Raw genomic sequence first — 17,526 nt, forward strand, 5'->3', positions numbered from 1 at the left:
CTATAGTACGTTACAACCTGACCTCAATGTGTTACAACCTGACCTCAATGTGTTACAACCTGACTATAGTACGTTACAACCTGACCTCAATGTGTTACAACCTGACTATAGTACGTTACAACCTGACCTCAATGTGTTACAACCTGACCTCAATGTGTTACAACCTGACTAAAGTACGTTACAACCTGACCTCAATGGGTTACAACCTGACTATAGTACGTTACAACCTGACCTCAATGTGTTACAACCTGACCTCAATGTGTTACAACCTGACTATAGTACGTTACAACCTGACCTCAATGTGTTACAACCTGACTATAGTACGTTACAACCTGACCTCAATGTGTTACAACCTGACCTCAATGTGTTACAACCTGACTAAAGTACGTTACAACCTGACCTCAATGGGTTACAACCTGACTATAGTACATTACAACCTGACCTCAATGTGTTACAAGCTGACCTCAATGTGTTACAAACTGACTATAGTATGTTACAACCTGACCTCAATGTGTTACAACCTGACTATAGTACGTTACAACCTGACCTCAATGTGTTACAACCTGACTATAGTATGTTACAACCTGAACTCAATGTGTTACAACCTGACTATAGTACATTACAACCTGACCTCAATGTGTTACAACCTGACTATAGTACGTTACAACCTGACCTCAATGTGTTACAACCTGACTATAGTACTATAGTACTTGTGTTACAACCTGACCTAAATGTGTTACAACCTGACTTTAGTACGTTAGAATCTGACCTCAATGTGTTACAACCTGACTATAGTACGTTACAAACTGACCTCAATGTGTTGCAACCTGACTATAGTAAGTTACAACCTGACCTCAATGTGTTACAACCTGACCTCAATGTGTTACAACCTGACCTCAATGTGTTACAACCTGACCTCAATGTGTTACAACCTGACCTTAATGTGTTACAACCTGACCCTAAAGCGTGTTATAACCTGACCCTAAAGCCTTACCGGGTTACAACCTGACCCTTAAGCCTTAATGTGTTACGACCTGACCCTAAAGCCTTACTGGGTTACAACCTGACCCTAAAGCCTTACTGGGTTACCACCTGACCCTAAAACCTTACTGGGTTACCACCTGACCCTAAAGCCTTACTGGGTTACAACCTGACCCTAAAGCCTTACTTGGTTACCACCTGACCCTAAAGCCTTAATGTGTTACGACCTGACCCTAAAGCCTTACTGGGTTACAACCTGACCCTAAAGCCTTACTGGGTTACCACCTGACCCTAAAGCCTTAGTGGGTTACCACCTGACCTTAATGTGTAACATCCTGAACCTAAAGCCTTATCTGTTACAACGTGACCCTAATGTGTTACAACCTACCCTAAAGCCATAATCTTATTTGTTGAATGAGCATTACCTAAACTACAATCTAACTGCCACTCTAAATAATGAACTGCTGTAATGGCTTCTGATTGGCTGCTGGTATCGGTGGCTCCGCCCTCTTTAAAACCATTTGCCACCCTATCTGCATGCCTCACTATAGTACGTTACAACGTGACCTCAATGTGTTACAACCTGACTATAGTATGTTACAACCTGACCTCAATGGGTTACAACCTGACTATAGTACGTTACAGCCTGACCTCAATGTGTTACAACCTGACTATAGTACATTACAACCTGACCTCAATGTGTTACAACCTGACTGACTATAGTATGTTACAACCTGACCTCAATGTGTTACAACCTGACCTCAATGTGTTACAACCTGACCTCAATGTGTTACAACCTGACTATAGTACGTTACAACCTGACCTCAATGTGTTACAACCTGACCTCAATGTGTTACAACCTGACTATAGTACGTTACAACCTGACCTCAATGTGTTACAACCTGACCTCAATGTGTTACAACCTGACTATAGTACGTTACAACCTGACCTCAATGTGTTACAACCTGACTATAGTACGTTACAACCTGACCTCAATGTGTTACAACCTGACCTCAATGTGTTACAACCTGACTAAAGTACGTTACAACCTGACCTCAATGGGTTACAACCTGACTATAGTACATTACAACCTGACCTCAATGTGTTACAAGCTGACCTCAATGTGTTACAAACTGACTATAGTATGTTACAACCTGACCTCAATGTGTTACAACCTGACTATAGTACGTTACAACCTGACCTCAATGTGTTACAACCGGACTATAGTATGTTACAACCTGAACTCAATGTGTTACAACCTGACTATAGTACATTACAACCTGACCTCAATGTGTTACAACCTGACTATAGTACGTTACAACCTGACCTCAATGTGTTACAACCTGACTATAGTACGTTACAACCTGACCTCAATGTGTTACAACCTGACTATAGTACGTTACAACCTGACCTCAATGTGTTACAACCTGACCTCAATGTGTTACAACCTGACTATAGTACGTTACAACCTGACCTCAATGGGTTACAACCTGACCTCAATGGGTTACAACCTGACCTCAATGTGTTACAACCTGACCTCAATGTGTTACAACCTGACTATAGTACGTTACAACCTGACCTCAATGTGTTACAACCTGACCTCAATGTGTTACAACCTGACTATAGTACGCTACAACCTGACCTCAATGTGTTACAACCTGACTGTAGTACGTTACAACCTGACCTAAATGTGTTACAACCTGACTTTAGTACGTTAGATTCTGACCTCAATGTGTTACAACCTGACTATAGTACGTTACAAACTGACCTCAATGTGTTGCAACCTGACTATAGTAAGTTACAACCTGACCTCAATGTGTTACAACCTGACCTCAATGTGTTACAACCTGACCTCAATGTGTTACAACCTGACCTTAATGTGTTACAACCTGACCCTAAAGCGTGTTATAACCTGACCCTAAAGCCTTACCGGGTTACAACCTGACCCTAAAGCCTTACTGGGTTACCACCTGACCCTAAAGCCTTACTGGGTTACCACCTGACCCTAAAGCCTTACTGGGTTACCACCTGACCGTAAAGCCTTACTGGGTTACCACCTGACCGTAAAGCCTTACTGGGTTACCACCTGACCCTAAAGCCTTAATGTGTTACGACCTGACCCTAAAGCCTTACTGGGTTACAACCTGACCCTAAAGCCTTACTGGGTTACCACCTGACCGTAAAGCCTTACTGGGTTACAACCTGACCCTAAAGCCTTACTGGGTTACCACCTGACCCTAAAGCCTTAATGTGTTACGACCTGACCCTAAAGCCTTACTGGGTTACAACCTGACCCTAAAGCCTTACTGGGTTACCACCTGACCCTAAAGCCTTACTGGGTTACCACCTGACCTTAATGTGTAACATCCTGAACCTAAAGCCTTATCTGTTACAACGTGACCCTAATGTGTTACAACCTACCCTAAAGCCATAATCTTATTTGTTGAATCAGCATTACCTAAACTACAATCTAACTGCCACTCTAAATAATGAACTGCTGTAATGGCTTCTGATTGGCTGCTGGTATCGGTGGCTCCGCCCTCTTTAAAACCATTTGCCACCCTATCTGCATGCCTCATTATGACTGGAACAGTCAGGCTCATGCAGAATGTCCCTTAAACAGCCTCACCCTCGATGCTTCAGTTTTAACAATAAACTCCAGTTCCTCCTGGCCGGGCTAATGTTTATTCTGTGGCTGTGTTCTGGATCATTCTCCTCTGTTTCCTCTGTAGGCCTCTCCCTGCTCTCCTCCATCCAACTCTCCCTGTTTCCCTCTGACTGAGCACTCGGTTGTCGATCGATTTGTAGTTTTGATGCTGATAGTGTTCTGAGCCCCAGCTTGCCCCCTCTAACCTGCTCAGATGCCCAGCACTAAATGTATTTCACCACTGTGCGCTGAATGCTAATGCCTCACCTGCACCATGTACACTGATACCATGACTTCCTTAGCACATTGTAGCATAGTAAGCTAACCAACCCAAACCTACGCTTTGAAGAGAAGTTTCCCTCACTTGGTCTTTCAGGGTTTTGTTCTTTGTATGGTAAATGGTAAAATGGGCAGTGGTGGACAAAGTACCCTGACCACATACTTAAAGTAATTTGGTGTAATGTAGTCACTCAGTCAAATTATTTAAGGTTAAAAAAAACACTAACAACACTCTAAATACAATGTTTTCTGTTTTTGACATCTGATACTGATATAATTTGAAACTAGAAAATGCATTTCCTGCAGAAAATGCGGCCAGTGCTGTAGTGCAAAGTGAGGTCGAAAATATGTTTCAATAAAGCCACATAGATGTAAATAAATGTTAAATGGTGTGTGTGTGTGTGTGTGTGTGTGTGTGTGTGTGTGTGTGTGTGTGTGTGTGTGTGTGTGTGTGTGTGTGTGTGTGTGTGTGTGTGTGTGTGTGTGTGTGTGTAGGGACACAGCCACAGAAAATGTATGTTTGGTACATGAGCTAAAATTAAACAACCCTCAAAATAGTCATGCATAAAATGATCTTCAACCTTACAGTCAACACCAGGTCGACTAAATATCATAAATCAAATCTCCTTACTACTGGCGCAGAGGTTTGAGTGACAGATTTGATGGCCCTCCCTCGCCCCTAATTACTATTGAACAGGCATGCATTGTTTTTAGCATTTAGCTTCTACCTGGAGTACACTTGTATATGAAGAAAGCATCTAGCCTCTAGCCATATAAACAGGGGTCCCCCAAGACAAACGCCCGATATATAACAATCCTATTTCCAATCGATTAATAATTTAACATATAACGTAACCGTTTAGGCCTGACATGGTGTTTCTAGGTTAAATATTGACGTTGTTTAGGCCCCACAACGTCCACAATAGTTAGCTGTGTCTTTGATCACGCATGCATGTCGTGGAAAGGAACTTTGAAAGGTACGACGAAAAGTAGAAAGTATGATTTTCCCCTACGAAATGTAGTTGAGCAAAAGTATAAAGTCTCACAAAATAATGGTACTCAAGTAAAGTACAGATACGCTTAAAAGTTACTTAAGTACAGAAACAAATTATTTGTACTTCGTTACTGTCCACTACTGAAAATACGCAATGGACTGCATTTATACAGCGCTTTTCTAACCAGTTGCCACTCAAAGCGCTTTACAATACTGCCTAACATTCACCCAATCATGCAAACATTCACACACCGATGGCACAATCAGCCATGCCAGGTGACAGCCAGCTTGTCAGGAGGCTTAGCTAGGGTGAGGCGCTCAGGGACACCTCGACACTTGAGACTACCTTTATATAATAGTGTTAGCAGGGCTCTCAAGTTTTGAACTGAGTTCAGAGTGACAGGGCTCTCAAGTTTAGAACTGAGTTCAGAAGGAGATTTTGTCGGGGGGGCATGTGACTGCATACAAATGTGTCCAGAGACATGGTGACTAATGTATGATAGTAAGCAATATTGGCCCTCCCTTAACACTAATATTCAGAAACAACAGTGCCTCAAAAGGCTATTGACCTAAGCAACACCATTAGCGGTATATACTTTTCCCTGAAATTTTAAACGTTGCAAACGTGCATAAACATACATTTATATTTATGTGGCATTCAGTCCAATGCTTAAAATATATCAATCGCATTCAGTAGGCCAATGCTGTGGTAAAGTGTTTAAAGTATGGCCAAGTGTTTCTTTCTGTTCAATAGATAGAACTTTATGAATCCCCTGTAGGAGACATTTGTTAATGTTTGTCCCTATAAAACAATAATGGTAAAAAAATTAATGCAAAACATGTCGGTAACTCTAAAGTCAAACCGTCCAATCTGAAGGCTCTACTTAACCTCTCCCCTACTCACTTCCACCAATGCAAAGCGAACAGAACTGAGTAGGGGAGGGTGTAGCCTAACTAGTTTGTGAACGACCCAGAGAAACGCAACGCAAATTCAATGTTAACATGCATGAGGCTTTGTAATAAAATCGAGGACGATTTTGAAATTCCGCCCAGACGCATTCTTTTTAAAGTCTCAAAAAGAGGGCATACCCGGGCAAAAGAGGACGTCTGGTTACCCTACGTACGGGGAACCCATTTGATTCCGACCTGTTCCGCTGTTAAGTAGCGGCGCAAATGGGTGGGCGCTATCCTGGTAATTTCTCTGCGTGAGAAATAAGATAAGATAAGATAAGATATACTTTATTCATCTCAGCAGAGAAATGTAGGAAATAAATAATAATAAATACGTGGCGTGTGTTGTGCATGGGTTGAATTGCACGTGTCTCACACCGAATGCGTGAGACCTGAGAGCCCTGTGTTAGTCACTGTGTAACACAATGCTACCGCTGTAGCATGACAGTCACGGTACTTCCTGTCTGACAGCCACTTCCTGTCCCCGGCCCCAGGCGGCGTTCCGCTCGGATATGGGCCCCCTGCTGGAGAAGGTGGGGGGGGGCAAGGAGTCGCTGAGCTTCATGAAGCGACGCATCCGCCGGCTGGCCCCCCAGTGGGCGTCAGCCGCCCGTCGCCTTGACGACCGCCTCCGCCACCTCGTGAGGGAGCAGAAGAGGGTGAGTGTCGATCCATGAATGCGTTCATCCATCCTTCTATTCATCAATCGTTCAATCATTCATTTATCTGTCCTTCCATCCATTCAACCTCGCATCGATTTATCCTCCCATTTAATCATCCATCTATCGAACCACTCATCCATCCATTGTTTTAACTATCCATTCTCCCAGTTTTCATTCATTCATTCAAAATCCGTCCGTCCAGCCTTTCATCGGTCAATCCATTTACCAATTCATGCATCCATCCATCCATCCATCCATCCATCCATCCATCACAACTTTCACTTATCCATCCATCCATCAGTCCATCCATTCATCTCCCATTCCATCCTATGCCATCCCACACCTGAGTGACCACAACAATACACCTGGTTCCCAGGAGGGGGGGGGGGATGGGGGGAGGCGGAGAGGAGGTGGGGGGGAGGGAAGGTGGGGGCGGGATGGAGATGGGGCGAGGGGAAGCCATCCAACAACCCTGCCTCGTCATTCCGTCTCCGCTCCGTGTTCTCGCTCCGATGTTGCACATCAGACGAGCTCCTCGGTCCCTGAGGCGCTGTGGTTTATTCCCCCTCTGGAGCCGTCTTCCAGAGTTGGAATAACACGAGTGGCTGCTCTCCGGCTTGGAGTTTGTAGTCTCTCAGTCCATCCTCGGAGCTCCCTCGGCAGGCGAGGACTCGAGTCAGGCAGGGGCCGCCGGATGGAAGTCGGCGCGCAGTCCTGAACTCTGCAGTGAGGCTGTTCGGTCGGCCCCTGAGGGACCGCCATGCCCGGGTCCACTCTGTGATGGAGGGGGTTCAAACGCGGCCTCGGTACAGCGATACAGGCAGTGTCTTGTTTGGTTCTTCCCTATGTGTTGCCTCAGCTGTACCAGCGACTGAAGTTTCCCCAGTCCAGAAATAATGTAAACCTTGCGGTGTGTTACTGCCCGTCGGTGAGAGGGATTCCCGCAGGTATGTTTGTGTCTTTCCCCCTCCGGGCTGACTCTGGACCCAAAGCACCCTCCAGCTCCTCCCTAGTTGCTAGGGAGGAGCTGGAGGCAGTTGCTAGGGATGGGGGTGTCTTGGCTCCTCGACTGCCACGGTGACTAAAAGAACATGAGGCTGTTGTGGAGGACAATATAATGGATAATGAATAGATTATCCCGAGTAAGCCGGGAAACAACAACATGCAACACTCAGGGATTTATTTCAAGTACAATCGCAGGCTTGAAAATATATATTGTGTGTGTGTGTGCGTGTGTGTGTGTGTGTGTGTGTGTGTGTGTGTGTGTCTGCCTGCCTGTGTTGCCGTTGCCGTCTGTGTGTGTGTGTGTGTTTGTGTCTGTCTGTCTGCTTTGTCCCATTGGTCAAATTGAGATCAAATTAGTCTCAGGAAACAACACATGTCCTCTCGCTGGCTGAAAGTAACTAGTGTGACTGTGCTTGTCCGTGCCTGTGCTTGTGCGTGTTTGCGTGTGTGCGTGCTTGCGTGTGGGTGTGCTTGTGTGTGCGCGTGCTTGTGTGCTTGTGTGTACGTGTGCTTGTGCCTGCGTGCGTGTTTGTGTGCTTGTGTGTGCGTGTGCGTTTGCTTCTGGGTGTATGCTTGTGTGTACACGTGCGTGTGTGTGTGTGCTTGTTTGCCTGTGCTTGTGTGCGTGTATGCTTGTGTGTTTGCGTGCGTGTGCGTGCTTGTGTGTGTGCGTGAGCTCGTGTGTGTGTGCCTGTGATTGTGTGCGTGTGCGTGTGGGTGCAGGTCCATGCTAGGAGATAATGGAAGAAGAGGAAGAGGCAGCTATTATCTAGAGAGCATGTCTGCTATCGATTGGCCGCGGTGAACCATAACCACACACATTTACTGGGACATTTCCACACTGTCAGGTTGTGTGTGTGTGTGTGTGTGTGTGTGTGTGTGTGTGTGTGTGTGTGTGTGTGTGTGTGTGTGTGTGTGTGTGTGTGTGTGTGTGTGTGTGAGCCCTGCAGGCCAACACATTGGGTTAAATCCTTTTTGTGATTACATCAATTGTCCTGAATTAACCTTGAAGTGTGTGTGTGTGTTCGTATGTGTGTTGGTGGTTGGTGGTTCAGCTGTGTGTGTTTGTCACTTGTATATATGGTGAGTACATACGGTTGTGTCTCTTTCAAATGAATGTGTTTGTGTCTATTTCTGTCTATTTGTTGTGTGTGTGTCTTATGTTTGCATTTGTTTGGTATCTGCGTACGTGTGCATGTGTGTGGTGTGAGCCTGCATGTATATGTGTGCATGTGTGTGTTGCAATTCCTCCCGAACACCTCTCCCCCCCCTTCACTACCACACACTCTCCCTGTGGGACACAAGTGTCAGGATAACAGCCGACGTTTGAGAAGACAAGGCTGTACTTTGTGTTGATGAGTGAGCAGCGTGGGTACGATGGACCTGTGTGTGAGTCCCCGGTGTGTCATGGACGGGCAGCAGAGCGGTGTGTTAATCACAGGGGGTGAGCGCTCAGAGCAGGTAACGTCCTCCGCTGCCAACACAAAGTGTGTGCCTTGTGTGCGCTGATGTTTTGTCTGACAGAAATGGGTGCTGGTTTACTAACCGGTGCCTCCAGCACCCAACACAACACTGAGCAGGTGTGTGTGTGTGTGTGTGTATGTGTGTTATCTATCCCAGAGTACTCCCACGCACGTACGTGGCACACACGTAGCACGTGAGCTACGCTACAAAAGTCATGCTACACACACACATCACTACACATGCTACATGCTATGCTACCCAAGCTTTAGCACAAATGCTCACTACACATGTGACGCTTTACACACTACACATGCTGGGCCAATCATAAGATAAGCTTGGCATGCTATGCTACGCTACACCAGCTGGGGGCTCCTGCTCGTTTGGCCCCCGGGAGAGCATTGGGTTTCATCACCTCAAGTACCAGGTTTAGACACCAGAGGTTTAGGAGTGCATGTGACTTTGCGCTGATTTGAATGACGACGACACAGGAAAGGAAGCAGCCGATGCATTCACCTGTTTACCTCAGAGTACGGTGGAGAGGTCGGGGAAACAGCAACAACAGTTATTATCTCTCCCACACTGAGCTCATTAGACTGTGTTTTAATACGATAAGAGCAGCATTGTTCTCTAGAGTTATTAAAAAACGTTTTCCCCCACACCCCCCACCCACTCAAGACAGAGAAGCGTGCGGAAAGCCAGAGTTTAACCCGATCTGATTACATTTGGGGTTCCGTCGGATCCCGTGTGGCGACGGCAGCGGCTATGGTGGCGGGCGGGATCTCACGCTGCGCTGCCTTTTAATTAGACCCTGGGCGTGCGAGGCAGGCGTGCACCACCCTCCCGCCTCGTTCGGATCCGGCGCCGTCTGCTGGGTTGGTTTAAGGCGCCGCGAGATACCGCTAATCTCCGCTAATGTGGCGAAAATAACGTCTGGGAAGTTTGTCTGATTCTGAGTTGAAATGTGGTGAAGGGCCGGTGTGTGTGTGTGTGTGTGTGTGTGTGTGTGTGTGTGTGTGTGTGTGTGTCGGTGTCGGTGTGTGCGTGAATGAGTTTACTTGCATGTGCAGAAGTGTGAGAGTGTGTGTGCGTCTGTGTGTGTGTGTGTGTGCGCATACATAAAAGGGTTTACATGCATGTGCACATAAGCGTGCGTGTGTGTATCAATGGGTTTATCTGTGTGTGTCTGTGTGTGTGTGTTTGTGCGGGTGGTGGAGGGGGGATATAAATGAGAGATTGTCCAAAAGTTTGGTGATGATGATGAAGATGAGAGGGATGAGGAGGAGGATTATGATGGGGGTTAATTGGGGGTAATGGCAGCTTCAGTTGACGCTGATTACCGAATCTCCTCACTGTTGTGAAACTTATGAATAGCTTTTTCTGAAACTCTTGGTCCAGTTTTATTTAGACTCAATTTATTCTCTCAGTCTCCCTCGCCTTTCTGCCTTTCATAGTCTGTCACTCTTGCTTGCTCTTCCTGCTTTTCTTTTCTCTCTCTCAATCTCTCTCTGTTTCTCTCTGAATACTTATGTCTTCCTCTCTTTCTCTCTCTCCCTCTCTCTCCCTTCCTCTCTGTCTCTCTGTCTCTCTCTCCCTTTCTCTCTCTCTCTCTCTCAATCTCCCTCTCTCTCCCTTCCTCTCCGTCTCTTTCTTTCTCTCTCTCTCTCTCTCTCTCTCTCTTTCTCTCTCCCCCTCTCTCTCCCTTCCTCTCTCTCTCTCTCTCTCTCCCTTCCTCTCTCTATCTCTCTCTCTCTCTCTCTCTCTCTCCCTTCCTCTCTCTCTCTGCCCCCCCCCCCCCCCCTCTCTCTCTCTCATGCCCCCTCTTTGTCTCTCTCCCCAGGTGCTGGTCCACGTCGGCTTCCTGACGGAGGAGTCTGGGGACGTTTTCAGCCCCAACGTGCTAAAGGGCGGTCCGCTGGGGGAGATGGTGCAGTGGGCCGACATCTTCTCCGCCCTCTACGTCCTGGGCCACGACCTCAAGATCTCCGTCTCCCTCAAAGAGCTGCAGGGGTACGTACGTCCCCCCCACCCCCGGGTCTGGTCTCTCTCTAACTCTCTCTTGACCTCTTGACCTCTCAAAAAAAAAATTTGAATTGGAAAGTGACATTTAAAATAAGTACATGTACATTATTAATCCCAGACAGGAAACTGTCAAAATACGTCCACAAATGAGGTGTTACTGTGTGTGTGTGTGTGTGTGTGTGTGTGTGTGTGTGTGTGTGTGTGTGTGTGTGTGTGTGTGTGTGTGTGTGTGTGTGTGTGTGTGTGTGTGTGTGTGCTTGCTGGGTTCTTTGAGAGATAGGACTCCCAACACACCACCAACTTTTTATATTGTTGTCGAACAAATGTTTGTCTACGGGTGCATGTTAGTAGCGTAGGCTAAATGCTGCGCTACATGAACACCAACACTGCATCGACTGCGCTCTGTTCCATGTGTTAATAATTGATGAATTGATTGCATTTGTACAGTGCTTTTCTTGTTACTCAAAGCGCTTTACTCTGTGTGTGTGTGTGTGTGTGTGTGTGTGTGTGTGTGTGTGTGTGTGTGTGTGTGTGTTTGTGTGTAGACCAGAAGACTACATACACTTCACATGCTATGCTATGCTACGCTCTATACAGAACATTAGGCATGCTACGCTATGCTAGGAACACAACCCTCTCCATGCTACGCTATACTAGGAACATGACACTCTCCACGCTACGCTAAGCTATGATACTTCCCTCTCCATGCGAGGTTATGCTAGGAACGCTACGTCACAATCCTCTACCTCCCTGCCCCCCCCCCCCCCCCCAGCTCCCTGAGATGACTAGATACGGCCAGAGCTAGGCTAGGCTAGCACAAACAATACAGAACACACACCCACACATACACAAACAAACACTTCCTGAAGATCACAAACAAATTAACACATATGTCACCACAAAAACCCGCACATGCACACAATCATACACTCTAAAACACTCACATACATACATACATACATACAGACACACACACACACACACACACACACACACACACACACACACACACACACACACACACACACACACACACACACGGTAACCTTGGATACAAAACTTCCATTCTCAAACTTCCGAACCCAATTCGTCGGATTGATCTCTTCCTCTCTTCACACTCTGACTGGATTCTTCTATATACCTTTCAATCCAAAAAATCATGTTCATCGCATTCTCCCGATATGAAACGTCTTCTGTCCTCAACATTACAATTTGAAAATTCTAATCGGTAAATATTCCGACTTAAACACTCCAATTCTTCCTATCCAAACACACAATTCCGAACATTCTGAACACTCCAAACATCCCGAAGCTCCAGAGTTTCTAGAAGGTTCCCCGCTAATTGGAGCGCTGAATGCTCCTCCATAAGGCAGTGATCCCCAGCGGGTTAAACCAGGTTTGTTTTGGTTGTCATCTAGCTATTTTCTCAATTAGTTTCTGCGTCAGTAGAGCCTGACAAACATTCCAAGTAACTTGTGCCAAGGAAGGTGAAAACAAAATATTTTTGTTTTGTTCGATTTTATTAAGCAGAATGAGAGGACGTCTGAGGGCAGCGGGCGGTCGCACGCCGCGGCTGGCGGCTGACGTCTCTGTCCTCAGGCTGACGAGGCAGGCTCACCCTCAGAGCTACACACGGTCCAATATACCGGCCCCCCTCCAGGGCACCTTAATACAGGCTTCATGGAGCTCAGCGTGTGTGTGTGTGTGTGGTAGTGTCTGCACTCTGAATTTATATAAGTATATAAGTGCTTTTGTTTCCAGCTGTGTGTGTGTTTGTGTGTGTGTGCATGGTAGTGTGAAAGGTATTGTGTGTGTGTGTGTGTGTGTTTGTGTGCATGATAGTGTGAATGGTTGTGTGTGTGTTTGTATGTGTGTGTGTTTACTTACGTATATATGAGTATATAACTGCATTTCTTTCAGAAGTGTGTGTGTTTACACAGAAGTGCAAGGTGTGTGTGTGTGTGTGTGTGTGTGTGTGTGTGTGTGTGTGTGTGTGTGTCTATCCCACCATACTACTGGGTCTATGTTGTGGTTCTAGATGGTGTGTGTATGTGCGGGGGAGGGGACACTATTAAAGCCTTATTGCTGCGACTTGGTGTGAAAATGAAATGTTTTGCCTCAGAGAAAATATAATGGAGTCAGGGAATTGAAGGCTAAGATTGGATCCATCAGATTCCCGGCTCATGCAGCTCCCGGCTCACAGGCAAATTGGCCTTGGGCGTCCAATCACAGCGTCCACTCAGAGTGGGCAGCGTAAGTGGCCGTTAGGATGTGAACACCCATGGATGTCTTCCAGGGTGCTGTTAATGAACACACAACATGGAGCTGCTGGCTCCTGGACGCACACGCACACACAACCGCACACACAAAACACACCCATACTTCTATCACCAACACACACTTCTATCACACACACACAAACACACATACTGCTCTCTACAGACAGACCACACAAGGAAAGAAACACACATAAATCCTCCACAAACCCACACACCCCCATTCTCAATTACGTGTGTGTGTGTGTGTGTGTGTGTGTGTGTGTGTGTGTGTGTGTGTCATCGATCCCTGCAGGCTAAATCTATTAATGTGACCTGAACCTGTTTTTCATAAACAAGTCTCTCTCTCTCTCTCTCTCTCTCTCTCTCTCTCTCTCTCTCTCTCTCTCTCTCTCTCTCTCTCTCTCTCTCTCTCTCTCTCTCTCTCTCTCTCTCAATAGATAGAGAGAGGAAGCTGAGATAGGAAATGAAATCAAGGGAGAATCTAACAATGATATAATTAAAAAAAGAGTAATCTCCATAAATGAAACAGCAACACAACCCTTGAATAGTAATTCAGATCTGAAAAGATGTGTTTTCGCAATGGAAACCCGATTTTCAAAAGGATTGATTAATTGTTCTTTGTTTGATAAGATAACAAGGCTTATCTTAACAAGGCAGAGAGAGAGAGGGCAAGAGAGTGAGAGAGAGAGAGAGAGAGAGAGAGAGAGAGAGAGAGAGAGAGAGAGAGAGAGAGAGAGAGAGAGAGAGAGAGAGAGAGAGAGAGAGAGAGAGAGAGAGAGAGAGAGAGAGAGAGAGAGAGAGAGAGAGAGAGAGAGAGACACCTCTCGAGATGGTCAAAGAGAGGCCCAATCCCAGTGTCCAGACTCACGGACTCACAGACTTTGATGCGCGTTCTCGCGAAATTATTAAGGCTTCAGGCCTGTCCCAATGTCGAATTCCAAAGGGGTGAGGGTTTGAGTCCACACTTACCGAGCCCTTTCAGTGAGTCTGCATCAGTGCAGACTTCACCTAAGGGAATTACCCACAGTTCAAAGCGTTTACCGCGGAGACCATAGGGAAATCCAGAAATTAGGAAGGTAAACAACAAGACGACGCTACTGTCAATGCGCGACCAGATGGGAATTTCTGCCTTTTTTTAGTGAACCGGATCATTTGGATCAGCTCACCAACAAGAGCCGGCTCTTTTGGCTCCCAAACAGCGCTTCATATTACTAATTATACCTTTTATAATTCAGCCAAATGTAGCCCGTTCTGACTTATTTTTAGTAGCCTATGTGTAGGCCAATAATCACCTAATTCAATACATCCTTTATACTGAAGTATTCAAAAGTAACAATTATATTTTCTTAAATCAATAAATTGCTGTAGCCGATTGTTTTCATTGCATTTACAAAAAACTAAAAAAAACTAAAAATGAGAATTCCCAAACCGGCAAGTGTCAGCAGCATCTTTGTCATTCAACGTTGTCACACACTCACGCACTTAGCACCTGAGATCAATTAAGTCCTTAGTCCTCAGGGCTCACTTTGGGATTGGGCCAGAGAGAGAGAGAGATGGTGAGAGAGAGAGAGAGAGAGAGAGAGAGAGAGAGAGAGAGAGAGAGAGAGAGAGAGAGAGAGAGAGAGAGAGAGAGAGAGAGAGAGAGAGAGAGAGAGAGAGAGAGAGAGAGAGAGAGAGAGAGAGAGAGAGACCCATGGATAGCAGCAGTAGTAGTAGTGGACAGGTGGATGGATGGATGGGCCGATAGACAGGTATATGGCCAGATGATCGATTTCTTTATTTACTGGTCTTTTTGGCCTGCTCCCTCATCAATTGTTGATCACCTTGGAGACGGGGAAGGGGGGAAGAGGGAGGGGTGGCATTGACGGCTGTCACTTCTCCTCAGTGATTTATCCCCATCGCTACTCAGAGCATCGCTGGTCATTAGCAGCTCTGAGAGGGAGAGGTGACAGAGAGAGTGAGAGAGAGTGAGGTGGACACAAAGCAGAAGAGGCTTGGTTTGATAACTGGGGGCTAAGATAGATGGGCTGTGAATTCAGGGCTAAGATATGTTGACAACAGGGAACTATGCTGGAGAACTACGAGCTAAGCTAGTTCTGCTGTGAACTACAGGCTAAGCTAGAAGCGCTGTGAGCTACGGGCTAGGCTAGCAGCGCAGTGAACAACGGGCTAAGCAAGTTGTGCTGTGAACCACGGGCTAAGCTAACAGCTCTGTGAACTACGAGCTAAGCTAGTTGTGCTGTCAACTCAAAACTTCACTAGCACTGAGGACTGACTGCTAATACAGAAGAAACTGATAACTGAGGGCTATGCTATTAGCATTGACGACTGAGACGTATTCTTGTAGTGTTGACAGCTGAGAACAATGCTAGTCGCAGCATCAACCGTGTGCTACGCCAGTAGCACTGTCAACAGATGGCTAAGTTAGCTGCGGTGACAACCCTGAACTATGCTGCTAGCGCTGTCGACAGATGGCTAAGCTAGCAGCAGCCAGCTGAGAACTGTTCAGTGGTCGCGCCGCAGGGGCTACGGCTGTCAGTAAACTTTCAGCACTTTTCTCCACTCCCTCCGTCCACGGAGAATAACACAGACTGGAGACAATGTCTGTGTTATTCTCCGCCTGACATATTTACACTGGTATCAGGCAAGGCAAGAAAACTTCATTTATTTAGCACTTTTCATACCCGAGTCAGACTCAAAGTGCTTCACATTGAATCTAAGTCGTACATTAGAATATAATAATAAAAGAAAATGTATAAATAAAAGAAAACAAAGGCAAAGTTCAAAAGAAAGTGCAATGTGTTTAAGATTTAGCAGAAAGCCAAAGCATGCATTAAAATTAAGTGATAAAATAAAATATATAAAGGTATGAAAGTCCAGCTGGCAGGCTGGAGGTTCATAGATTACAGCCATTGTTATTTAGTTGAAGACATTGGATATAGAATCGTTGGAATGAAGATTTATTCTCTTTGAGAGACTTCATTCTCTTTGAAGAGTTTCCCGCAGTAGTTCAGAGATAAAAAGATAAAAAAGTTATCTGTGGTTCTTACTTACAATTCTATATTTTTTATTTGATCATAAACAGACACTTGGAAGAGGATTTATTTTCCTTTCTTGGTAGTTTAAATTTCCTGTTCACAGTCTTTGAAAACTTGCAAAGTTGCTCCAAGATTTCCTCCCAATTAGTGGATTTGTTTGGCAGTTGTTCTCCATTCCCACGATGAGAATGTTCTGGAAGTCAGTCGCTCAACGGACCGACTCTGTAGACCCGATCGGAGACTTAGGTCTGACGTTTCATGTTGAAGAGGTTAATCTAATGACAATATGATGTGGGAATAATAGCACAACTGTCCATTTGAATTCACCTGTGTCACTGCTGTGGGCTGGTGGTCTCCCCTTCCTCCCCTCCCTTTCATACACACATTCACTCATTCACACATTCATGCTCGCATTCACACACCAACAGATTGCCAGGATTTCGGTAGGTGTAGGTGTTCATTGTTTTGCTCTAAGAGATGGGGTGTGGAGGGGGAGAGGGAGACCACAAGGGAGGAGAGGAAGAGAGAGAGAGACCGGGGAGAGGGAGAGAGACTGGGGAGGAGGAGAGAGAGACTGGGGAGAGGAGGGAGAGACCGGGGAGAGGAGAGAGAGACCGGGGAGAGGAGAGAGAGACTGGGGAGAGGAAGCGAGAGACCGGGGAGAGGGAGAGAGAGACTGGGGAGAGGGAGAGAGAGACCGGGGAGAGGGAGAGAGAGACCGGGGAGAGGGAGAGAGAGACTGGGGAGAGGGAGAGAGAGACTGGGGAGAGGGGAGAGAGACTGGGGAGAGGGAGAGAGAGACTGGGGAGAGGGAGAGAGAGACTGGGGAGAGGTGAGAGAGACCGGGGAGAGGAGAGAGAGACCGGGGAGAGGAGAGAGAGACTGGGTAGGGGAAGAGAGAGACTGGGGAGGGGAAGAGAGAGACTGGGGAGGGGAAGAGAGAGACTGGGGAGGGGAAGAGACAGACCGGGGAGAGGGAAAGAGAGACCGGGGAGAGGAGAGAGAGATCGGGGAGAGGTAAAGAGAGACCAGGGAGAGGGAGAGAGAGACTGGGGAGAGGAGAGAGAGACCAGGGAGAGGAGAGAGGGACCAGGGAGAGGAGAGAGAGACTGGGGAGGGGAAGAGAGAGACCGGGGAGAGGGAGAAAGAGACTGGGGAGAGGGAGAGAGAGACCGGGGAGTGGAGAGAGAGATCGGGGAGAGGGAGA

General features: G+C 46.5%; 1 protein-coding gene across 1 annotated transcript in view; it reads left to right on the top strand.

Annotated features, from left to right (window-relative positions):
* Window positions 1-17,526, top strand: part of LOC307082403 (alpha-1,6-mannosylglycoprotein 6-beta-N-acetylglucosaminyltransferase B-like) — a 91,772-nt gene that overhangs the window by 26,701 nt on the left and 47,545 nt on the right. The window contains 2 exon segments of the mRNA XM_079745958.1: window positions 6,347-6,511; window positions 10,821-10,990. Of these exon segments, the coding sequence (XP_079602084.1) occupies window positions 6,347-6,511; window positions 10,821-10,990 (335 nt within the window).

Source organism: Pollachius pollachius, assembly GCF_949987615.1.
Source record: "Pollachius pollachius genome assembly, chromosome: 11".
Classification (NCBI taxonomy): domain Eukaryota; kingdom Metazoa; phylum Chordata; class Actinopteri; order Gadiformes; family Gadidae; genus Pollachius; species Pollachius pollachius.